At 35.4% G+C, this 25,647-nt stretch overlaps 1 protein-coding gene across 11 annotated transcripts in view; it reads right to left on the bottom strand.

The window, feature by feature from the left end:
* Nucleotides 1-225: 225 nt before the first annotated feature.
* Nucleotides 226-25,647, bottom strand: part of LOC149573018 (putative cysteine-rich receptor-like protein kinase 16) — a 41,680-nt gene continuing 16,258 nt past the window's right edge. For 3 of the 11 annotated variants that reach the window (XR_016360005.1, XM_089814166.1, XM_089814162.1), the window contains 5 exons: nucleotides 3,955-4,063; nucleotides 3,547-3,708; nucleotides 3,233-3,342; nucleotides 1,269-1,419; nucleotides 226-824 (listed from right to left, as the gene is read on the bottom strand). Coding sequence is in view for 10 of the 11 variants with exons in the window: in XM_089814166.1 (XP_089670292.1) it covers nucleotides 3,620-3,708; nucleotides 3,955-4,063 (198 nt within the window). In the remaining variant the exon portion in view is untranslated. Of the gene's footprint in view, nucleotides 825-1,268; nucleotides 1,420-2,352; nucleotides 2,463-3,232; nucleotides 3,343-3,546; nucleotides 3,709-3,954; nucleotides 4,064-25,647 lie in introns of those variants that run through there. The other 8 variants (XM_089814160.1, XM_089814163.1, XM_089814157.1 and 5 more) reach the window with 6 other exon arrangements.

Below are 25,647 nucleotides of genomic sequence, written 5' to 3'. Positions count from 1 at the left end.
TATTATTTTACTACTAAAACTACAAAATACAAAGCACATTATCCAAGACTTCAGATTTCTGCAGCCAGACATAATATCATGTCTTTGGACACCACTGCAATGTGTTTGATGTTGATGTTTCATGTCTCCTTTGAGACCAATTTTGGGGCAACATGCAAAATCAGTAATATCATAAACAGTGATTACCACAGATGGAAACAATTTGAAAATGTTTACAGATTGAGATGCTGAACACAACTACTTCTACATATTTCAACATTTTATATAGTAGTCTATAAATACAACACCTCAACTCTTCTTGATTGTTCAATTTGTAACAAACTATAGGTACATTGCATCAGACCAAATGAGACGACTGCCATAGATATCAACTATGGCCTCAGATTCTGATCACAGATTAAATTTTAGCCCCACATAAATGTTAATGCAGTAATTCCATCATTGCTCTACACATCAAGGAGATGGAAGACTGCTAGATATATCAAAAAAAGAACCTACTGTATGAATAATTCTTGTAGCAATAGAAAAAAATTACAATTTGAACTGCACTTTCAAGAGATCTTATTACATGACTTTTAGAGTCCGGACGCCCATTGGACATATACCTGATGAATGAAGGTACTGTTTGATCAGGAATGTCCTCTGCACTGTTTGCAAGTATCAGGACAACATTGGACGTACAAGGCCTCATATGTTGAGCTTGATTGCAGAGAAGGGCAACAAGAATACAACTCAAGACCTCTTCTTTGGCATATGAATCATCCAAGACTGGATGGACTATTCCAACAGCACATCTTTTCTTATGCATTCTCCATGCCTGCAAACTAATAAAACCATTCAATATGAAATTTGACTATTGATGACCTTAGGTACAAATTAATCTGCATCTATTAAAGTTCATTCAATATGAGATTTGACTTTTGATGACCATTAGTACGAATGAATCTGAGAATCTATCAAAGTTAATTTATTTGTTAAGATGACTGTCATGCGTATCCAGTTCGAAAACAAATTCTCTAAGCTTTTTCTTATTATATTGATCTAAGATTTTGAGTAATAAGTTGTGAACTAAAGTGCAAAATTTGTTTTGTCGTCTACTTCATCTAAGTTGCGGCCTCTACTGATTTGCTGCTTCCAAGATCTGTCAGTATGTTTACTTGACTATGTCCTACAACAAAGCAAATTGAGTTTTATGACACATTTTCATATGTTAAGAAATATATGATATCATAGTTCTAGTATTTACGGAATAAGAAAAATGTATATACCAATTCTGAAAGGTTGTCCTTTGAGCTTGATCTTAGTGATGAATCTATACTCTTTTTCCCTGTAATGATTCTAGTGCAGACTCCAAAAGCTAAGATATTATCTTTCTCCGACAGTTGTCCCTCCATCATGTACTCAGGAGCCATATACCCACTGTGGAAGAAAATAGATATTAGAATTCATTCAAAATTCTTCGTAGCAGTTAAAAACATCTATACTCATTTGTGACAAACAAGTTCAACTGACAATTTTGGAAAACATTTAAACGAATGAGTTAAGCTTTTCTACATTATGTTAAACTGAAGCGAATTGTCATGGACTAATCAGGGATAACCAAGATGTAACAAATATGTTTCACAGTCATGAATTCCTTCCCCTGGTTCAACCATTCAGTGCATCATTGAGAAAGCATCATGATCAAATTTGTCTACTTTTCTCATACCTTGTTCTACTAACTGGGTTCCAAGTATATGCAACAGGGCCACATACATGTAATTTTTTTCTCATGAAGATATAGATTCCATTCCCACCACTTATTGGTGTCTTTCTACCTTATCAGATCTACTGTAGGCTGGTGGAGCACATAAACTAACAAAAAGGAAGATGAGTTGGGTGTGCATAGATTCTTGATTCAACTGTGTAAGAGTTATTTGCATCAGCATTGCTGACACTCCACAATTCATCATCAGGATGAGAAAGTTGTAGAAGGAAATTAAATCCAGAATCCAGAAACTATACACACTTATCATTATGGACTGTGGAAATTTAACATCTTAAGAGGAGTAATTTGTTGAAGGCCAGAGCTTGTCCTTTAATTAAGGATTAACTCAATAGGTACAAAGAAATGAATTCCAATATAACAAACTCTGTGCCTTAATGTTGTACCAATTCTACTGTCTGGGTGAGTGTAAATAAATAACAAACAGAAGATAAAATTTAACCTATGCTATACAAGATATGGTCAATTATCACTCAAATCTGAAAACCTGTCTTAGTGGAGTAACACGCAAGTAAAATTAATTTCTTTTACAGTATCCTTGAAAAACAAAATAAAAATGATTTACTTTCATCAGTAAAAAAAAAAACCTTTGAAACAATTATCTCGGATAAAACTAAAATCATGCGCAGTTGAGGTCTCGAGTGCCTGTAGGGCTGACATGAGTTTGACCATCTGGGAAAAGCTGCCAAATTGAGGTCTGCAATTTTCAAAATCAGTTCGTCATCCAATAAAATATTATGCTATAGTGCTTTTGCCAATCCAGAAGTTTTCGCTTCTCAGGGTCTGTGTTCAACAGACTATGGTTAAAACTATCTGTAACAATTTTCGAAAACAAGGCCAAAAAAAAAACACTCTGATAGGCCCTAAAAACCATGTTGACCCAAAGGAAGTTCATCTCGTCTTAACAACATAAATGAAATATTTTGACCTAAAGGAGGTTAGCACTTGCTTTGCAACACTACACTTTAGAAAGTAAGAACTGTTAATGACTTACAGAACAGAATATGAACTGGAAATAATATCAAGAAGAAGCTTTCTGCCATGCGAACTCTATAGTTCTATCATATCAAAGGAAACCATAAATGATAAAACAATTCTGGTTTACAGAAGAAAGCAGGGCACCCTGTAGACTGACCCAAGCCACCCTCTCAATATACCATAATATCTTCCTCTGTCAATCGCATCAAGGAAGAATGAGCCCTTGTGGCTGCTCCCCTGTGCTGAAAGCTTCATATATTGCCCTCTTCATATCTATGAAAGATTAGATTCAATTGCATATTGATTCAAAGATCAATCTCATTCAGATAAGATTTGATTTGATCAGATCAATGATTGTTTTGGTGAGTGAAAACATTTGTCAAGAAACTGGAAACTGCCAAACAACTTATCTCTCAGATTCCAGCATCAGACAGTTATTGAGTGAACCCACAAGTAGTCTAGCTTATCGGCTAATAATTTATTACTCACAATTTTTCTAAGGTGAGTGATCATTGAATCTGAAATCAACCATGGATGTGGCTTTCTCAAACTATGATGGAATCTGAAAACAGCAGCAAAGCCCTTTCTCCTTCGCTACTCTGTAATTGAAATGGAATAACAAGAAATATGAGTGAGTCCCGTCTGAAACAAATCTAATTTTTAAGCCATTATTACCCCGCAACCATACATAGGCAGCCAATAAAATAATTCAATGAAATATTAAATAGCTTCTCAAATATATACTATTTGCTCCAAATTGAATCTACAAAATTTTAGTGCTAAATAGAAGTTACAGATTATACCTGAGCTAAGTCTGTTACCAGAACCACCTGAGGCTCCTTTGTTATGGGGTTTTTGCTTCCATCCATTGCTCCATCATTCTTTCACTGGGCACAAAGTTGAGGTATAAGCTCCTGATACTCCCAATTTAAATTGAGTGTAAATAGCACAGCTCAAGTTATTCACTGTGTAGATCAGAAAGGTCAGAAAGTGTCTTAAGACACAAACAAAAGAGCAGCACCATTTCTACAATAAAATCTAGATCACATCTTGATCATTAGATGCAAGATGTTTATCTTCTCCAAGAGAGGACATGTAATTCGGAATTTGTAATCTGTAAACAAAAGAAAAAAATTCACAAATACCTAGGTAAAGACAAATGAGAAAGTTCACAGTATGTTTCTTGATAAAACACAGCATCAAAGACGTACCCAAATGTTTTTGGCTTTGAAGGAGATGAAAATAAATCAAGCTCGTCTTCTCATGCAGCATCTTCAAGCCATCCTTCTCAGGAACAAACTGTGTGCTGCATCCTGCAAACTGATATTTTGAAGTTTCATCATTCATGATCCTCCCTTACATAGCATTTTTTAGATTATACATCTCTACTTTATTGTCCAACATCAAGTCATTTAATATAAATTCAACATATTTCATGAGGAAAACTTAGCACTTAGATACATTTGGGTTTAATAACTTTATATTTCTCCCACAATATATATCCATGCATTATTTGACCTCTGTTCAAGCTTCAACTCTGCATGGCTTGTGGAGTATTAAACGACTTAACACATGTTATGAGGAAAACTTAGCACTTAATGCATTTGGGTTTATAACGTTATATTTCTCCCAAAATATATATCAATGCATTATTTCTCCTCTATCCAAGCTTCAAACTCTGCATGGTTTGTGGAGCCTTACTGTACTATGCCCAGGGTGAAGAAATGTGCATCTAGAATGCTGGATGGACATTGCTGGTTTTCCTCTGTTGACTGAATTGTACAATTCAGCTGTAATTAGAGTATTCTTCTGTATTTTTACTATATTTATTTTACTTTTGCATTGACCAGTGAATTTTTGTTTCTTAATTTGAGTTTGGTATAAGAATTATCTGAGAAAGCCTAGCAGGTTCTGAAAAAATGTCTACCCACTTGATCTGGTTAAAACTGTTTAACAAAGCATAATACATGAAATTAATGTGACTTGTCAATTTGGATGAGTTTTTAATGGTGAATTGTTTTACTGGACCCAAAAAAAATTTAACAATGTGAAGGATAGCTGCATCTTGGATGATGGATAAGATTTACATGCAGTTCCTAAATAAAAGATTTTCAAATAATTCCTGAATTAATTGTTACGAGAAGAGTCAAAGGACACGGTTCATCATGCCCACTGATTATCTCAGTCATCTTCTGTATTGAGCCCTACTGGACAAAGTACTGGAGGAGCTCAGCTTCAATTGCCAGTTCATTCTCACAATATCCTGCAAGGTGAGCATATTTAAGCAAGTTTGTGGCTGCTCAATAGAGACAACCTGAAAAAATGATACACTAAACATGAAAGATGAACAAAAAACAGCATTAAAATTTTCTATTAGCACACATGTACATGGTGTCATGGAGTAAACAATCTTAATCAAGAAAAATGTAGAGTTTGCACTTTGCACAAAAAATATTGTTAACAAATCATATTAACAATGGCTCTCTTTCTTTCCCACAGCCTTTGTCGGAGAGAAAAATCATTAGTTCTGCAATAAAATACAGATTTGGGATAAAAAGAACAAGGACAAAACAAAACCCAGAGGAATTTAGAGAGATATCTTCATCAACGGCTGAAAAGAAAAGCAGTGAAAATATACTGTTTTGTTGTCAATGGTGTGCTTGTCCTGTAGAACCCTGTCAAGAATGGAGGGGTTGGCAAAAAGGACGAAGTCTAAGTCTTTGACACGGCCAGTCATGTGATTTTTTCTTACTATAGTCTGCACAACCTCACCATAAATACAGTGCAAGCCTCTCTTCACTAATCTCTATGTTTCACCCAATGAAGAGCTTTCCCTCCCAATCTATTTCTACTTCTATAGGAAATACAAACTCCTTTATGTAAAATAGAAACCCTGGCTGATGCAGACGATGGAAATTTAACCTTTGTTTCTCATCAACTGTATAAAAAATTGCACATGGAGATTATGAAACAACTACTCAACAAAAAGTTTGCATTGTTACTAACCTCTGACATCGCCGAATATCCTGTTATCAGTTGACAGTTAATCCAAAGAGGAGGAAGCAAAGTACAACCTTTACCTTTGGGGCAGAGAAAGTCCAAAGACCAAATGGCTTCCAAGTTGAGTTCTTTTGAAATTCTGGCACATAGTGAAGAAGCAGTAGAGGAAAGCAAGAGGAGGAAGAGAGTCTTAAAGGAATCCCACACAAACTTTTTGACATTAATCCCCAAGTAAAAACATGCCAAACCTTTGATAAATTTTACTCAGTTGCATTTTGCAGAAAAATTACAAGATAATAACCCAAGTGTTACAATTCGTTGGGAATAAAATAATATTGGAAGGACATAGTTGTTTTATAAAAGACAAACAGATATTGGATGGAGTTGTTGTTGACTTGGTGGTCAGCACCTCCTTTAAGATTGCTGACTAGGTGGTCAGCACCTCCCATGGATCCAGGTAAATCTGGCATTTGTATCGGGCATTAACAGTTCGAGCTTTTGGTGCAACGGCAAATTACTCCAATGAGTGGTATCACAGCCTTGGGCCACGGGTTTGAATCTCCCTTCAGTTGGTGTTGAGGGGAAGCTTATTGACTCAGTGGTAAGCACCTCCTTGAAGATTGTTAACTTGGTGGTCAGTACCTCCCGTGGATCTGGGTAAATCTGGCATTTGTATAAGGCATTAACAGTTTGAGCTTTTGGTGCAACGGCAATGATTCCAACAGTTACAATATCAATATCATTCATAAAGACATACGATCACCCAAGTAAAGACTAGGAAAGACAGTCACTAGGCATATATAAAGTGAATAAGTGTAAAGTGAAAATTTACAGTAACAGTCGTAGAGAATTTTGGACTTCAAATTAAATGAATTAAAGATGAAGCTTAAGTTGAATATACATGCCATCCTTCATGTTGTTGATCAATTGAGTTCCAAATGAGCTACTTCTCTGCTAATCAGGGATTATGAGAAAGAGATTTGATCTCCCAATATTTATTTATAACCTTGGATGAGGCCCTAGGAAGAGAAATTAAGCAGCAGGCTTGGCTCAAAAGTACCAAACAAATTTTAAAGCAGTGAAGAAATCTTAAATCTCTAATTTTTAGATGATACAGTCCTAATTCTTCTCAACAAGTAGAGATGTATTCATGTAGGCTAGAAAATCAATGCATGTGATTGTAAAATTTAGTTTATGATATTTAGTTTACCAATATCATAAAATTATAGCACGAACTTCAGAAGATCATGGATTATCTGAATATTATTTACATCACGAGATCATTTAAAGAAGAGCCTTTGCTAAAGTCTAGAAACCTATCATGGAAAAAATTCTGACTAAATTACCTACTTGCAAATTGAAAGGATAAAACATGTATTTACCTATTTTCCCCTTCAAAAGCCTAAAATAGTTTCACAAGGGCTATTAAGAGTTTTCAGAAGATTTTAAAGCATTTTAAATGTTTAAGGAGAGCGGTAGAAAAGGTCAATTGAATGCCTTATTTTTTCACTCCAAATACTTCTGATTAATGGTCAAGATTCTTTAAAGATAAATGATGCTTTATTCATTTTCAATAAGCTCCAAAAGAGAGGTCCAATGCATATTATTTATGATGCTTTCCGATGGAAAAGAAATTTCATTTCAAAGGGATTTTTTAGAGGGACCATCTAAGCTTCTTGACACATACTCTGTGTTTGCCCAACATTCACTTGGGGTCAAAGGAGCCAAACTAAGGGTTGAAGGTGGAGTTAGATGTAACTGGCCCTAGTATGCTTGTGCCTAAGCTTTGAAGCCTTCAATCAAAGCATGACCAGAAAGTTATGTTGGAGTGCAAACTTTCAAGTAGAACAAGCACTTCATAGACAAGAATAAAGGATTTTCATCAGTAAATAGCAGTCCATAATGAGCAACTGATGAGATTCATTCAAGAAACAGCAATGAATATAGGTCGCTCATTAAGAATAGCAGATAGAATGATAGAGAAAGAGATTCAAAAGTGGAACAATAGGTATTATTTAAGAAAAGCACATATCATGGTTACAAACATCAAGATTTATAACAGAGACATCAAATTTCATGATAGGATGAAGAGTTTCAAACTAAACCTCTTAAATCTGGAGTCCAAAAATCAATGATGATAAACAGCAATAAGAAAGAGCCAAAACTGAAATAATAAACACCACAAATATTCTAGGAAATCCCTTCTAGATTGAAGGGAAAAACCCAACCACACAATAGAAAATATCATTTTATTGATCATAAAAGTTCAAGTGTACAATCCTTTTGCTTGAAGTGAAATATATAACCAATAAAGAGACCCTTCACATAACAATAGAAAGTCTCTCCAATTTCCCATAACCTATAATTCTTTATTTTCAAATACAAGTCTTTGTATTTCCATGCCTCAACGCATGTTGAAGGACACATGTCTTTATATTTAATATTACAATTTAAACATAAACGTCATTTTCAGTTGAAGGCGACTATAACAGAATAACGTCCATATTTCCAAAGATAAAGATCTCTATTGCAGCTACAATCTTCAACACTCCTCTTAGCCAGAGAGAGATCTTTAGCTGATCAAACACACAAGGCTGCAACCAAAATGTCAATGATAAAATCTAATCACATGGATCTTATAAAATTTCATGGAATTACTCAACATGAAAACCCTACAGGAAACATAAACAGTTATCATGGAATCTCTCAACATTACACTAAGAGAACAACTGACTTGTTAATAATCATGGAATGACAGATTTGTAAGACTTGCAGCTAAGCCTTAATCACAGACTCTCTCAATGTGAACTATCATAGAATCTCTCAAAATGACATCCAACTCCCATCACGGAATTTCTCAACGTGGTGACATAATGGACTCTCTCAACATTATGTTCACTCTCGCATAGTGAAAGAGTTACCATAGCTGATTCTTCCAATCTCATTTATTCACACAAGAATAGAAACAAAACAAGACTTAGTTCCATTTAAGTCTCAAATTTTACAAATATCACAAGCATCACAAGCATATGTGAGAATGAAAGGGATTCCATAAGCAATCCCTCTTAATTATGAAACCTCCCTCTGAAGCTAAAATCTCCCTCTATAGCTCAACATCTCCCTCTTAATATGTCTCATCAAGGCAACCTCCTCATGATCTCTTCATCATTTCGTTGCATCTTGTTGCATGTTGCAACCAATAGAGATAGAAATAACATATCATAAAATATAGAGATACATTTGAACCATAATTTCATATTCAAGATAATAAAATCCTCTAGTTTGATATGCTCTAATATTTTTCCTTGAAGCCTGAATTGATCTTTTATTTCCATTTGCCCTATCCTAACAATGCAATAAGTTTTATCAATAGGAATAAAAAAATTATTTCTTTTCTTTACAACCCTGAATCAAAACATATATTAATGGCATCCAAAAATTCAGAGAAATATTAAATCTCAATCAAAATCGCCATAAAGATGACAAAAAAAAGCAAAAAATCCCTTTGAAATTATAAGCTCCATGTGAGTCTTATATTTTCAGTAGAGCTGGTTTCATTGTGCACTAGACATGACCCATTTCTAGCATAACCGGTCCATGCTAATGAGAATGACCTGCATGGATTTCCCTACTGCCACAAACTACCACTTCTTCGCAGCACAATAGAGGCTAATGAAATCTAAAGAAGGTACTTGCACCTTCATATTATAGCCCTTACGAATCTTGGCCAAATAAACTGACAGAACTTCTACAACCTGAATCCTGAACAGTATAAGGAATAAAACTCGTTGTCTGCATGAAGATTCAAAACCAAGGAATACTTATCTCTATGTAGTGAGATATACCAACTCATTTTAAGAATAACAACTTGAGACTCTTCATAAGAAGTTGAGGGTAATTTATGCACTATAATATATGATGCATGGACATAAAATCCTTTGCCACTGGTTGATACATGCTTTTGTCTACTAAGAAGCCATTTTCTTCTTACTTAAATGAGGATTGTGCAGATCTCGTTTTGAAATAAATTTTTGCACAGTCACAGCAAAGAAGATTGTCGTCCCACTACTTCGAATACATTTCTCTCAAATTCTTATTCCTTCTTCGTCTTTTATGCTAGGTTTCAATGATAATGTTAAGTGACGGACAATTTTCCTTCGCTCAAGGAAATCTAACAATAGCTCATCAAAGGTGCAAGAAAACAACTGTCCACATTCTTTGATTTCATATGTTCCATAGTTACTACAAACAATGGCAAGATCACGCGCAAACTTCTAAGAAATAGGTAAAGTCACCTAACATTTTAGGATGATATGAGAAGAGAGGAGATAAAGAGGCAGAAAATGGAGAGGCAAAACTAGAAGCAGCTATGGATGGACAAGGCATCGAAAGGCAACTTGATCCACGCAATTCAGTTCCTCAGCGCTCAAATTCCAATCTTCCTTCATGCACTTTGATGCAGATATCATCCTTCTTGCTATCTGTAATCAACTAAAAATAGTCATCTAGACTATGAGCCCCCTTTCTAGCATTTTTCCATAATTTATCTAATGGTTATTTTTGATCAAATCCTCAAAAGTCTATTTATTCGATTATAACCTATGGTATGACCAATTTATCCCAAATTCATATTTAATTAAAAGAACATATCCCCCTTTTAATTAAATAAAATTCCCCACTCATCTCTTGTCCTAAGTGTTCACACATAAAGCATTCTTCCTATTTTAGAAATAAAAGAGAAAGCATTGTTGTCTACACATGAATGCACAATTTCCGAGGTGGGAGGAATCTTCTATTTTAAAAATAACTTTAATTCTCCTCCACACATTTCAAACTCTCTCAAAAGTCAACCATTAATTGTAATTGGTTGAGATGCTTGTGCACATGGATCACTCCCACTTTTAAACTCCACCCTTGATTACATTCATCTTGCCTCTTAATCTCTACCACCTATTTTTCTTTTAAAATGAGGGCTCTCTCCTCATTCAAAAAATCTTAGTCTCTCATGCTATTGTTATGCTACAGGTTTTCTTGGTGATTTTGGAGACTTGGAGCAATCTTGCATTTTTACATTTTAGCTTAGCTCTCATTCTACTTACATTATGGCATACTTTTTATCTTAGTTTAATTTATGCTTTAGCTTAATTCTCTTTGTTAGCTTGCATTTCATTTAGAATAGCTTGCATTGCATTACATTTTATTCTAGATTCTTGGATATTGGCACTCTTGCCTCTACTCTTTGAATCTCTCGTTCTATGTTGCATCTTGCAAGGGTTGCATAGTTTGGTTCATTTGAGAGCCACCATCTCATAGCCTTTGCACCTCATAGATAGAGAGCTATAAGCCGGCTCTTGAGACTCCCTCTTCCATGGGTTCTCTCAAGAATAATGGTTTATAGAAATGTGACACTTTTATGCACGCATTTTTGGCACCCACCGTGGGGTTTGAATCAAGTTTCTAGCTCCATTTACTTTCATTTCTCATATCTAATTTTTTACAGTAGCATATTGGATCTAATCAAGTGGTTTTGTAGAGTTCTCACTTTGGTTTTAAGGCTAACCCATATGCAGATTGGTTTGAAGGCCAAAACCCTAGGTTTTTGAAGATTTGATCATATCTCCTAAACCACTTGGATTTTGATTCTAAAATAAATTTTGCAGGTTGATTGTGTCTGAGATGTCCTAGTCCAATTTTTAGATCATTTTGACATGATTTGAGTAAGTTATGAATTTTTTTTTGTTTTTCATAAAAAGTCATTTTTGGTCGCAAATCAGCGATTTTTTCGGAAAAACTTACATTTTCAGAAAGGTTTTTGAATTCTATAGGGGGCACTTTCTTTGTGTTTTGAAATTTGAGGTCATATTAAGGATCAAAAACTTGATTTGATAAATCTAGTTTGTTTTGACAAAATGGGTCCCTAGGGCACAAATGAAGAGATTTTTTTGAATTTTTTGCATTTTTGGAAAGCTCTTTAGTTTTTGGCAGGGGTCTCTTCTTTTCATTTCTATTTTTGGATCCGAAATCATAGCACAAAAGTCCAATCTTGTTGACTAGGTCAAAAGCAAAGAGTAAGAGTGAGAGCAATTGTGATTAACTTGCACTTTCTTTGCATACACTTGGTTGGAAGATAACTTGAATCTTTGAGGCAACTAACCACTTTTTTTTTCAGGTCTTACTTGGTTATTATGCCCTAAAATTGGTTTCTTTGCAAAGAGTTTCTCATTTTCATTGCTAAAAAGAGCACATGTCAAAGTTTCAAATGCACAAGGGCTACTAACAATTGTTTGCAACGCTGCCCAACGCATAAAAACCAAACTTTCTTGTATTTTTTTATTCCATGTGTGACATTCTACTAGTTGCTTTCATTTCTTAGGCACATTAAACTTGTAATTGGGATTCCTTGGTGATAGAAGAGTATGCTCTTCACCCTTGCACTGAATCAGAAATCTTGACCCACCTTTGGATTTTGAAAGCAAAAGGGTAACTGAATCTTCTTGGTGTGCTTGGGGGAAGCAATCAAGACAGGAGAGTATGCTCTTCACCCTTAAGGTGAATCAGAAATCTTGACCCTTGAGAGTAGATCTATTTTGTGGTAGTTAGGATCTCCTTTAGAGGGCTTTGTCTCAGACAACCTAAGAGGAACGACCCAAGTGGGGACAAGCAAATTACCCAGCTCTTTCAACCCACTATAAACTCAAAGCTATCAAGGACAGAAAACTTTGGTAGATTTAGTGTTTGTATTCGCTTAATGTGATCGCTTATGGGGTTTCAACCATAAGGAGATCACTAGGCAAGAACGCTTAAGGTGTTCTTGTGGCCGCAAGGTGGGGTGTCCCTTAATTGGGTGCAAGAGGAACATTACAAATGGAAGCCCTTTCTAAACACCCTAGGTTAGTATCTACCCTATTTTTCCACTCAACTTCTTGGTGCAAGGATTGATCCTAGTGGACTACCCAGATCACCCCATGATTTTACACTCACCATCTGTGTTCCCTTGGTTGTGTTTATGGCACTTCCATGAAAAAGCCAATATCTTTTGTAGGCAACCACTTAGTGTGAGGTGAAAGAGCATCAAGCGTGAGCCAAGTTGTCGAGTAATGAATTGTGACTTTTAAGTAGATATTTCTTGATGTGTTCTCGAATGTGCTAGACCTATGGAAATCTTTTGAATATACACATGACGATAGTTCTAGGGCTTTCTTTTAAGACCTCACATATGATTGTATCATGCAAGGTTGCTTTGTCCCTTGCTTGATTGTTTGAAGACTACTCCATGTGTCACTATCTTGCTTGGAAAGAAATTGCTTTTGAACATCAAACTTGCTATGCTATCAACTATTGTCAAACTTTGTCAACCAAGTCAAAGCATCAAGTCTTAACATTTTTCCTGTGTTTCTTGCTAAGGGGAGTCTCATCATTTGACTTTTCTTTTCTATGTCTCTAGTGCTTGAACATGCTTAAAGTGACTCTTTGGTCTTAGTGCTCTTGGTCTTTCTATCTTCATGGTCTATGTTCGCTTGTTATTTATCTTTTTGCTGAAATGGTTACCTTGATTTCTTGACTACACTCTTATGTTGGGAAAAGTTGTTCACTTGTCACCCCGCTTGCTCTATCTACCTGGCTATTTGGCTTCTTGCATAGATTTTGACTTGAGTCACTAGTGTTGTAAGTTTCTTGGACACTTTCTTGACAAGTCACTTTACTCTATCTTTATTATTTTGGCAAGTGAACACTCTACCTCTTTAGTTTGGACATCAACTTATCTTGTGTCACCTTCTTAGCTTCCTCTAGTCTCCTTCCAGCTTGATTATCTATCTACCACTATGGAATTCAAACCTTGTGCGACCAAACCTCAACAAATCTAGATGATCATGATATCCTCCATGCCACTAAAGAGTTTCAAGATCTATACGCTCAATACAAAGAACTAAAAGAGACAAACGATCTTTCTTACCTTCATCTCTCTAAGTATATGATAGAAATGAAGTCTAAACTTGAGAAAAGATTAGAGGAGAAGATTTCATTCTTAAATGAATCTCCCTTAAGACCTTTACATACACATGGTTCATCTTCTTCAAGGTCTACATATTCTACTCCAAGACATCAAATGTCTTCATCTTCTAGATGTAAAGACCTCCTTAGAGAGAAAGAAAGTGATACCTCCTTTGAGCCTATTCCAAGCTATCATGATGGACCTATCTTTGACCAAGACAATGATAAAGACATGGATGCATACCATTCACTTGAGAAACAACAAAAGAACTCTAGACATACTTTTAATAGAACTTTTGCTCCCTTGGAAGATTCTCATGATGACACTTTGCAAACACTTCTTGGCACCAAGCTCATCACGTTACCTAAGTCTAGCTCATACGGAAACCCATTCTTGGATATCTATTGTGCTTATCATCGACATAATGAGCATAGTACTTCAGATTGCATTGAGCTAAAACATAAAATCCAAGATCTTATTGATAATGGGATTATTGATACCTCTAATGAATCATGTGATGAAGGATCCTTTTCTTGAGAAAGATCAAATTAATGAACCTATGTCTAGTGATGGTTTCCTTGATACCTCCACTTCTTCCAACACTCATGCACCTCCCAATACTTCAAATCTTTCCAGCATGCCTCTATCAAATAAAGAACCTAATGCTTTTCACATACACTACGCCTATCCTCAAGGGCTACCTCTAAAAGAAACTCAAGCCAACCTTCACTTAGACGCAAACCTTTTCCATGCTACTAAGCCTAAAGATCCAAGCACTACTCCATTCACTCTTCATTCTCCCTTGTCCCTAGAAGTGGCTCCATGTCAAGAGGACTCTCAAAAAGAAAAACCTATAAATATCAATAATGATCAAGATCAAGCAACCTTTCATCTTTTTCAAGATTTGTCCCCTCCATATCCTATATCTTATCCACCTCCTAAGTATGACAAAGACACCACTTCCACTATCTTCCTTGAGCTTACTGAAAATTATGAGAAAAATTCTCTTCCTATGCTATCCAAAGCTACTTGTCAAGATCAAAGCATCCCCTCATGTTCTACTTCTCCATATCCACTTCAAAATTGTGCTCAAGCTTCAAGTGCTCCTATTAAAAATGTTGTTCCTATCAAAGCTACTCATGAGTCTATTGATGGCTTTGACCATGTTGCTCACTCTAAAGATGTTGATATCCCTTTCCACTATCCATTTGCATCTCCTAAGTCTATCCTTGGTCCTCATCCATCAAAGCTAAAGCCTTCAAACCTTCCATCTATATTGGGACCTTATGTTCCTTCATATCCTACATTTTCCACTCCTAGCTCTCCCATCATACCTCAAGATCAAGAAAGACACTCATCCTTGATGACTTTTCACCCATCTATCCATCTAAACTAATCATATCAGCCTTATTCATCCACAAATCCCAAGTCCTTTGGAAGTGAGATTAAACATAAGAATCCATTGAAAAATGAAGATCACTATTTCCCATCTAAACAACATGTGAATGTTAAGAAGGAAAATGCGCAAAAGAGACCACAAAGGTCCACTATTAAGAGAGTTAAATCAAAGCAAATATGGGTTCCTAAGTCCATCATTGAAGAAATACACTCTCAAGCATCCAAAGAAAAAGAAAAATCTAAAGCTATAAGGATTCCCAAGTCTCTTTTGAAAGACTTGAATATTGAAAATACTTCAAAATTGACATTCAAGCTTCTAAAGGCTTCCACTCCATTTTCTTTTAGACATCTTCCTCAAAAGCTTCCAAAGGCTTCCATTCCATCTTCTTCACAAATTCTCCTACTACCCCATACATGTAAACCTCAAGCTATTTCATCCATGATTCCTCCATCATTCCAACACCCTTCAAGGTGTGTGTCAATGTTGATCTTGTCCAATATTTCAGCTACCCTCATGAAATCCTCTAAAGCTTACACTTACTTTCTATACATAAACTCTTATCCTCCATATACTCTTCCTACTACCATCTCTCTTCCTTCATCCTATCAGCATCTTTGAGCATACCTTATCCATGGTCTTGGCTTATCATGACTTATTCTTCCTATAGGAGCACTATCTAAATTGACAAAACTTGCGCTATGTCTAAAAATTCAAAAAGCACAAAAGATAAAAATTCAAAAAAAAAAAAAAATGAAAATGTGCCTTGGTGAAAACCACTTCTTGTGGCACCTTGGATAAGTACCATAATGAGAACCTGGTAAACAAGCATCATGCGTAATTCTTCCATCATCCATCTATCCCCTCTTCTCTCTTTGATCTTGACAATTGTGAGCTATCTTTGCATATTGGCTATCTTATGCACGAGATTCTCTATTGTGCTTTCTCATTCACTCATAGCCTCCATCTTGAGCTTTATTTTTATTGCTCTATCCCATTGCTATCCTATCTAGTTGACCCCTTGGTCTTGATCACAATAAATAAAACATAGTTCTCATAGGTCTCTTGACATGGCTACTCTTTTGGACTACACGCTTCATGCTATTGCGCTTATTGGCTTGCACTGCTTATCCTACATGGTATCTCCTTTCTTGGCTTGTCCAAAACATGCTTCATATGGCTATTTCACTATCTTTCCCTAGCTTGGGTACTCTTGAGGAGTCAATCCTTGAGGATCACTTTCACTTGCTTCATACTCCTTCCTTATATGTCTGCTTATCTACCATCTTGCTGCTCCATCATGTCCTATACCCTGCTAGACATTGGGAGAAAATGATGTGATCTTGCTTAAGAACTAATAATCTCTAAGTCATTTTAAAAATCCTAAAAATCAAAAAATATCCTGAAAAAATGATTATCTTAGTGAAAACCTAGCAATAGGCGCTTTGATGTATCACAAAAAAATCAAAAAATACAAAAAAATTGAAAAAGTCCTGACAAAATTTGCCAAGTGGTGAAAACTTGGAAACAAGCGCTACTTGAGACACTTGCACCTATGTCTATTAGTCTCAATCACTCATTTCGCTACACACTTCCTAGCTTGGGATTGTTTCTTGTCCTCGTCTCGGGGGCATAGCTACTTAGTTTACTTGAGGTTTCCTTGTGCATTAGGGTTTTGTTGGCAACTCACAAAATAGTGTTTCTCAACACTACTCCCCAACTTGACATCAAGTGTTTCTCAACACTTTTCAGATAGTTTACCTATAGTCTCCAATGTCGCGATATTTCTCACTATCAGAATCAAGTCATGAAGAAATGGCCAAGTGACTTACACACACACACTTAAACATTTAAATGACTGAGCTATGATAATCTTTATTTTCTTTGTGTGATGTCTATGCTGATTTCTTTACTAAATGTTCCCTTCCTAATAGTCTTTCAAGGATGTCATTGACTAGAAGACTGGGAGCATGGGGCATGTTTTCTTGATTTCTACTTGTGGGTATACTTTGTTTGTCTATAGTGTTTTGAGCATTCATGCTTGTCCTACTTAACACTTTGGACTTACAATGTATCATCCTTGTATGTTTTTGCAAGACCGCAGTCCGGGGTTATCTTGGTTCTTATACCTTGATACAGGTGTAATCTTGCTATATTAAACTTAGGGAGTCTAACTGCATTACCCATCTTGACCTATATGTCTTTGATACTTAAGTTGGATTCCCACATTTCTATCTAACATAGATCATATTCATATCCTCATGGTTTTACTAGTGATGATTGTATGATCTTATGATGTCCCTAATAAGGCTCGATGATAAAAACTAGGACCTAGTTATGTAACCCTTGCAATTGCACCTTTTCATACTAGTTTGCATTCTAGGGTTCATTCTAGCTTAGCTTTGCATTTTGCATGTTGATAGGGCTCTGTTCTTTATCTTTCATGGACTTGTCAGCTCACTGTGTTCATCCTTTTCTTGTGTCTTCTCGACCTTATCTCTTCTTTCTTATTTCTCGCTTCTTTTCTATCTTACTATCTCATCTGTGCTTATATCTTTGCTAATCTCAACATCCTGGATCCATTTTCAAGATCGAAATCCAAATTCAGGTTCATCTTGTTACTCAAAATTTCTTCCTTCTTCTATGTAGTTAGCTAACCTATTGAAGCTTAATCTTTGAATCTTGTTGGGGAAATCATCATTTCTTCATTACTTCATTATTTCTACTCTCTTCCACTCTGCGCTTTCATTTCTATTTCATTTCATTTCATCTTTCTTCTTTATTTGACCTAATTCTTATGCTTTATCTTTCCTAGTCAAAGTTAGTCAAACTAGGGCATATCTTCATTGCTTGGTGGTCACTCTTTGGTCTTAATCTCTTATCTATCATCATGAACTTTTCTTTGTTCTGATTTGATCAAATCTAGCTTATTTCTACATCTGCTCTATCTCATTTTGATTTCGATCCCGAGGGGGCATGAATATTCTATCATTGTTGCGAATTGCTTTCTGCTAAAACTATCTATTTTCTCTTGATCTATCTACTTTTCTTGGTGTAAGTACTCTTCTTGAGTTTTGATATCTACTCTATCCTAGTATTCAGTACTACCACTACCAAACAATGCATTCAGAATTTGCTATCTCTCTTTGCTTTGTTCTTCGTAATCAGATCTCTCTATCATCTTAGCTTCTTCATTCTTTGACATAATGTGTTCCCAGACCGATCACACATTAGTCAAAGAGGGGCAAAAGTAATCAACTAAAAATAGTCATCTAGACTATGAGCCCCCTTTCTAGCATTTTTCCATAATTTATCTAATGGTTGTTTTTGATCAAATCCTCAAAAATCTATATATTCGATTATAACCTATGGTATGACCAATTTATCCCAAGTTCATATTTAAGTAAAAGAACATGTCCCCCTTTTAATTAAATAAAATCCCCCACTCATCTCTTATCCTAAGTGTTCACAAATAAAGCATTGTTCCTATTTTAAAAATAAAATAAAAGGCATTCTTGTCTACACATGAATGCACAATTTTCTAAGTGGGAGGAATCTTCTATTTTAAAAATAACTTTAATTCTCCTCCACACATTTCAAACTCTCTCAAAAGTCAACCATTAATTGTGATTGGTTGAGATGCTTGTGCACATGGATCACTCCCACTTTTAAACTCCACCCTTGATTATATTCATCTTGCCCCTTAATCTCTACTGTCTATTTTTCTTTAAAAGGGAGGGCTCTCTCCTCATTCAAAAAATCTTAGTCTCTCATGATATTGTTATGCTATAGGTTTTCTTGGTGATTTTGGAGACTTGGAGCATTCTTGCATTTTTGCATTTTAGCTTAGCTCTCATTCTACTTACATTATGGCATACTTTTTATCTTAGTTTTATTTATGCTTTAGCTTAGTTCTCTTTGTTAGCTTGCATTTCATTTATAATAGCTTGCATTTGCATTACATTTTATTCTAGATTCTTTGATATTGGCACTCTTGCCTCTACTCTTTGAATCTCTCGTTCTATGGTGCACCTTGCAAGGGTTGCATAGTTTGGTTCATTTGAGAGCCACCATCTCATAGCTTTTGCACGTCATAGATAGAGAGCTATAAACCGGCTTTTGCAACTCCCTCTTCCATGGGTTCTCTCAAAAATAATGGTTTATAGAAGTGTGACACTTTTATGCACACATTATCCACCACCTCTGGCTAATTACTCATTTCATGCAGTGTGCACTAAATATTGCATTTGCTTGCATCTCCGTTTTAACTATCCCTCATAACCTATTTTGTTTTGCTTGCTCCGCCAAAACATAAACCACAACTGTAACTACAAAGACCAAAAATTCCCACAATATACGAACTAGACACCATCGATATCGTACCCTGCATAAATTAACTCTAGCAATATCAAGAAATGTGATAGGAAGGATAACTGAAAATAACAAGTACAAAGAATTATGTCGAACGACTCGACATAACACGAAAGAAAGGAAATAAGAGAAAACAAGGGCAGCCAAAGCACCAAGGAAATCGAAGAAAGGAGTAGGTACATATTGAGCTAAAACCAAATGTTGCTTATAATTGATGAGAAAGAAATTTGTAGATACAGCTTATCCCACCGCAATATCGGCTTGACAGGATGCGTGGCCCGAGACAAAACAAGAGAGAACTAAGCCTGAACGAAAACTTTAGAAAACCACGAAATTTGAGTGCAATAAATATCATCGATCATAACAACCCGGTGAAAGAAGAAACTCCACGATATAAAACACATAACAAAAAATCAAAAAATGAAATAGCATACGGACAGGAATCCTAGAGGCACTTTGATATCAACAGTTCTCGATACATCAACTAAGATAGTTGTATTTGAGAGCAAGAACATGAATTAGGCCATAGGATGATTTTCATGCAATCAAGGAATACATGCGAATCACAATCTTTAACCTGCATACAACAAAAAAAGTGACATAGACAAAGGGAGAAATAACCAAAACATAACTCCTTCCTTTGTTGTTATCAAAACTAGGCTCTAATTCCATGTTAAATTTGGAGCCCAGAAATCAATGATGATAAACAACAATAAGATAAGAAAGAGCCAAAACTGAAACAATAAACACCAGAGATATTCTAGGAAAACCCTTCTAGAATGAAGGGAAAAACCCAGCCACACAATAGGAAATATCATTTATTGATCATAAAAGTTCCAAGTGTACAATCCTTTTGCTTGACGCGAAATATATAACTAATAAAGAGACCCTTCACATAACAATTGAAAGTCTCTTCAGTTTCCCATAACTCCTATAATTCATTATTTTCAAAAATAACTCTTTGTGTTTCCATGCCTTAACACATGTTGAAAAACACGTCTTTATATTTAATATTACAATTTAAGCATATGTTTTATTTTCAGTTTAAGGCGACTATAACAGAATAACGTCCATATTTCAAGAGATTAAGATCTCTATTGCAGCTACAATCTTCTAAACAACCTGTGTTCTCTAAATATATTGATGGTTTTCTTTGTTCTAAGATCTTCATGCTTAAATATTAAGTTTTTCTAAGAAGCCGTCACTGTTTAAGACAAGACATTCATTTTCTTGATATGGTAGATTCATTCAATGGGTTGTTCATTGTTTCATTGGGTTCATTGTTCTAACACTGGACATCATTGTTCTTGGGATAATCTCATTGTTTCAAAGATATGAGATCCTTCCCTTGCTGAGAAAAAATAGAAATAAACATATGTTTGAGGGGAGAGTAGTCACAATGAAAAAAAATCAAAATAGAGATTATAAAGACCATAAGAATCAAGGACAGCCAAATGCTAGGAATAAAGATCAGACAACCATGACAGGAGTAAGTGACAGTCATAAAGTGTTGAATGTGATGCAAGCATTCATGGAAGAAACACAATGATAGAAATATGCAGCAATAACAATCAATTTCATGCAAAAAAAAATGCTGTCAAAGACAATAAATACTAGCTCAAGGCAAGAGTAGAAACAGCTAAGACTACTGAAATCAGCGCTAGGAAATGTTTTGATGATCACCCGATAAAAGAAAAATGATAAACCGCAATGCTACATAAGATTAAATGAAACTACTGTAACATGCCAGTATCAAGGGCAATGTGAAGTCATAAAATGAAGATCAAAACATTGATTTCAAATATGTCAAAGACAGAAAACAGTGATATCAACAGTATTTTAAGACAGTATGCATCTCTTTGACAGCAAGATATCAGTAAAAGACTGTGATGTTCAAAAGATGTTACTGCCATGATGAGCAAGGTCATTGCTATTACAGAGATCTTGAAGATGATAAGAGTAGCGTTATGAAGAATCATGACAAAAGGAAAGCAACTAGGAAATTAAGATAATATCAAGGGCAGTGATGAATACACTGAAAGTATGTGATAGCTGTTAGAGAAGACATGAAGCAGATAAAAGACATTTTTACACAAATGTTTCCTGTACAGGAGTTCTTATGACAGTTTTCTCATTTTTATTAGCTTTCATTATATGAATGAAGATCTAGGTTGCATTTCTTGCAAAGCAAGTATTTCTGATTCTGCTAAACTTACTATTGGTAGTTGGGTAAGAATGACACATATCATCAAATGTAAGATGACACATATCATCAAATGTAAGACGATTGGGTTGATCTAGAAGTCTGGAAGATATTGTCATTCTGAGGGATTTCACGTGAATATTAGGTCCTAGATGATATTTACCATTACAAAAATTAAAAAATAAAGTAACGGTCATGATAACTCAGTCAAAAGGATGTTCAATAGAGAATGAGGCCTCGTGAATATGATAGCGGTAAGAAAGAGATACAAAAGGCACATGTCTTAGAGACTAAGATACAAGTTTGTCTAAGAGCAAAGCATTACATTAAATCAGACAAGAAAATTGTTGTTGAAAAGAGAAATACTGAAACCTAAAAAAAACCAAAAAGTGCAAGCATTTCAGTGCAAAATAGTGATCATCAAATTAAAGGACAACAGCAGTAAAGAATCATGGAACTAAGACAGTAAAGAGAAAATTAATGAACAAGAGCCAAGTCAATAAATGGTGCACATTCAACGAAAAACACAAGTGCTGGAAAAGACTAGAAACGGTGAGAAGGAAATGGAGACAAAAATGATCTTGAGCAGAGATCAGTCCGAAGTCATCAAAAATCAGTCATAGTTATCTAGGAACAACGTTAAAGGACAATGATAACAAAATACAACGTTAAAGGACAGTGATCAAGAAATTTTGACGCACTTTAATGTGTAACAGTGAGATGGACTTTATAGAAACTCAAAAATGATAGGGCATGACTAGAAGCCCATTTGTCATTGTATAGAGGAGCAGCATCGTCAGAGGTTGCAAAAGAGCTATGAACAATGATATGAGTAGATTTAATGGTTTTAAAAAAGCATGACCACTATTAATTTCAGTGAAGAAGAAGATCCAAACCATGAAAAGTATTAAGTATGACTCATATGATGAGGGGCAGATAGAGAGATAATTTTACCTTTGTGTTAATGGTTTTTAGGGTATCTGCAAGATGTATTCACTGTCCTTGGATACATTCACAGGTTTTATTCAAAGAATATTCACCATATAATGATCATCAATTTATTGTCTTGTCTAAGGAGTCCAAATACAGTTTTCAAAGACCATTTGCTGTTAATAATGGTACATCACTTTTAATGAAGATACAGTAGCTGCAATAGTACGAAACAATGTTATTGGTTACACACAGAGTAGACCTAGAAAGACAGAAAGAACTTTATGGTGGCCATCAGACAACAAAGAGCAGTGATTTGGCCAAGGGTAGAAACAATGCACATACCACATAAAGCAGCGAGGAAAAACAGTGATTGAACAATGTAAGGAAATAGTGAGCAGACATGTATCCAAACAGTCCTATTGCTGTGGGAAAATAAATGACATCAAAGTGAAAGTCGTGAATATACATGCAAAACAGTGATTGATCTTATGAGTAAATTAGAAGCAATGAATGTGAATAACAGTGACATGGAAACAGTGAGAAAATAAGAATATCGACATCAGAGGATAGGAAGATCAGAAACAGTAGTCAGAGATTAGTAATGCAGGAAAATTCGATACATTATCGAACATAACAGAGATTAAAAAAAAATCATGAACAAGTAATGAAAATGAGAAATCACCATAATAAAGAGCGCATTTAGTTTCAGGTTCATGAATGAGGATTTCATAGTCAACGAGCATGCATTTGACAAATCTGCTCATGTAATGAACGGTTGTATGGAATTTAGTTCAATCAACAGAAGCGTAGCATAGTAAATTGTCAAGATGTGGGCAATGCCAAAACCATGAGGATAGTAATCTTATTTGCAGAGGAGGTTTTACAGTCAAAGAGCAATATGAACACAAGTTTTGATGGAGAGCAAGGCAATCGAAGTCCAAATGTAGCACGCTAAACTTAAGCCACCTATCAAGGATTAAACATGAGTGCAAGACATCATGCAGATACAGTTGAGGATCAGTTGAGGCAATAAAAGATGAATTTTTCCATGCAGATACAACAGTTTCTCTTCAGTTAGAGACTCCTTATAGGTAGTGCGTCAATAAAGGGAAGTCTTAGGCCCATCAATCAAGGGAAGTCTTCGGCATCAGTTTGAGGCACTTTGAGCACCTTTTTTGCATGGTTTTCAACCATGAACGACTCAAAGAGATTATTTATTCAAACTGAAGCAGCATTCAAAGAGACCATCAATCGGTTGGAGCTGATTTCATGGGACTTAATTCAGTTGCACTTCAAGTTCACTTTAGTATTTCTTTAAGTGAGCACTGAGACCTCTTTTCTTTGTGAGTTGTTTTCTTCTCTGAGCTTTTTAAGCACAGAAAATAGAAGACATTGCAGCTATTTTGAAGCATTTTTCAGTTTGTAACAAAAACTCCTTGCATTTCCAATAAATGAGAACACTGTTTTCCTTCTCAAATACTTCATGTTTTATGTGTGAATCAATGATCTTTAACTGAGATAGTTACTTTGTTTCACTTTCAAATCCTTTGATTATTTTTTATTCTTAAGTGTTAATCAAAGAAAATTCACATTACTACAGCTCATAAGCTGTGCTGTTATGATTTCAGTAAGTTGAAGTTGTGAAAACTTTGTTTTCCTTCCAGAACCTGAATAAAAATATTCTTATGAAATGCATATGCATTGCATGTCCTATTTTCTGAGTTGTGAATAAGCATGCATCTTTTATTGGAATGCATAATGAGTTAGAGCAGCTAATTAGGCTTCTCAAACATTTGGTGCCTCATCTCCTAGGGTAACAATTTTAGTATCAAGGATTTCCTTCTATCCCTTTTCCCACTCAAAAACATTTATTCTATCCTTTTAGGTGATCCATCATGAGATAAAGCCATCTCTGGAGGTTCATCCTCGCCATAACGGACCCGCAGAGCTGAGGATGATCCCATAATTCACAGGATAGGGAGTTTTATGCTTGGCTCAGTTGTGTCACAAGAATGTAGTCAAATTTTCACCTTCAAGATTAAATCAGTCTTTAGGTTAGTTGTCAAGGTTGGGTCCCAAGCCATTGTTGTAAATTTGTCCATGATCCTGTGTTTTGCAAGATAGGAGTTTCCCACTTGGCTTGAGTGTGTTGCCAGAATTTAGTCAAATTTCACCTAAAATTTTATAATTGGTTCATTCAAAAGACAATATCCTATTAGAAAAGAAGGGACAAAAATAAGGCATTTTTTTCTAATGTCATATTCTTTTAATCCCAAAACTCATGTTGCAAAGGTAATGAAGGGAAAGTAAGTTCAAATCTTTTGTTTGAACTTTGAATTAACCCAAAGGAGGGTAACTCAAGTTTTAATAGAGGGAGTTAGTCTGAAATACCCCAGCCATGCCCACCATCACTCTTGCAAGCTTCCTCTAAAAAAAATGGTGGGGTTTCAGGTGAAGAATACCACAAAGTATGGATCTACAGTAGTTACCAGTTTAAATAAGGCATTTTCTTGAAGGAAATACAGCAAGTTGCATTTCATGAATGCAACAATTTCAAGAGATGACAGTGAGAGGTTGATGCATGATACCAAAGAGAAGTGATCAATTATATGATAATATGACTCAAAATCACTGTTAATGTGATTGGAACAGCTCTTATAGTAAAAGCCATAACAGTAAGAATTAATGATGTTTGAAAAGTGCAAAAGAAGGTTCAAAACAACAAAGCACTGTTATGGAGAACAATAAGCAACATATGATAACAGGGACAATGTAAAAGGTATCAATCAACGACTTCCAGATGGAAAGAAATTCACAAACAAAAAACAATGATGCAGTGAAGGTCACTTCTTAGAAATAATGACTTAAAATCGCTGCTGATTAAAACAGAAGTAATAGTAAACGCCATAACAGTCATAATCAATGATGTTTGAAGAAGTGGGAAAGAGGATTCAAAACAGTAAAGCACAGTTGTGGAGAACAACGAGCAATATACGATTACAGTGAAA

The sequence above is a fragment of the Cupressus sempervirens genome, chromosome 2 (genome assembly GCF_028749045.1).
Source record: "Cupressus sempervirens isolate cs-2001-9-10 chromosome 2, ASM2874904v1, whole genome shotgun sequence".
Lineage (NCBI taxonomy): Eukaryota > Viridiplantae > Streptophyta > Pinopsida > Cupressales > Cupressaceae > Cupressus > Cupressus sempervirens.
This window is presented reverse-complemented; position numbering and strand designations above follow the sequence as displayed.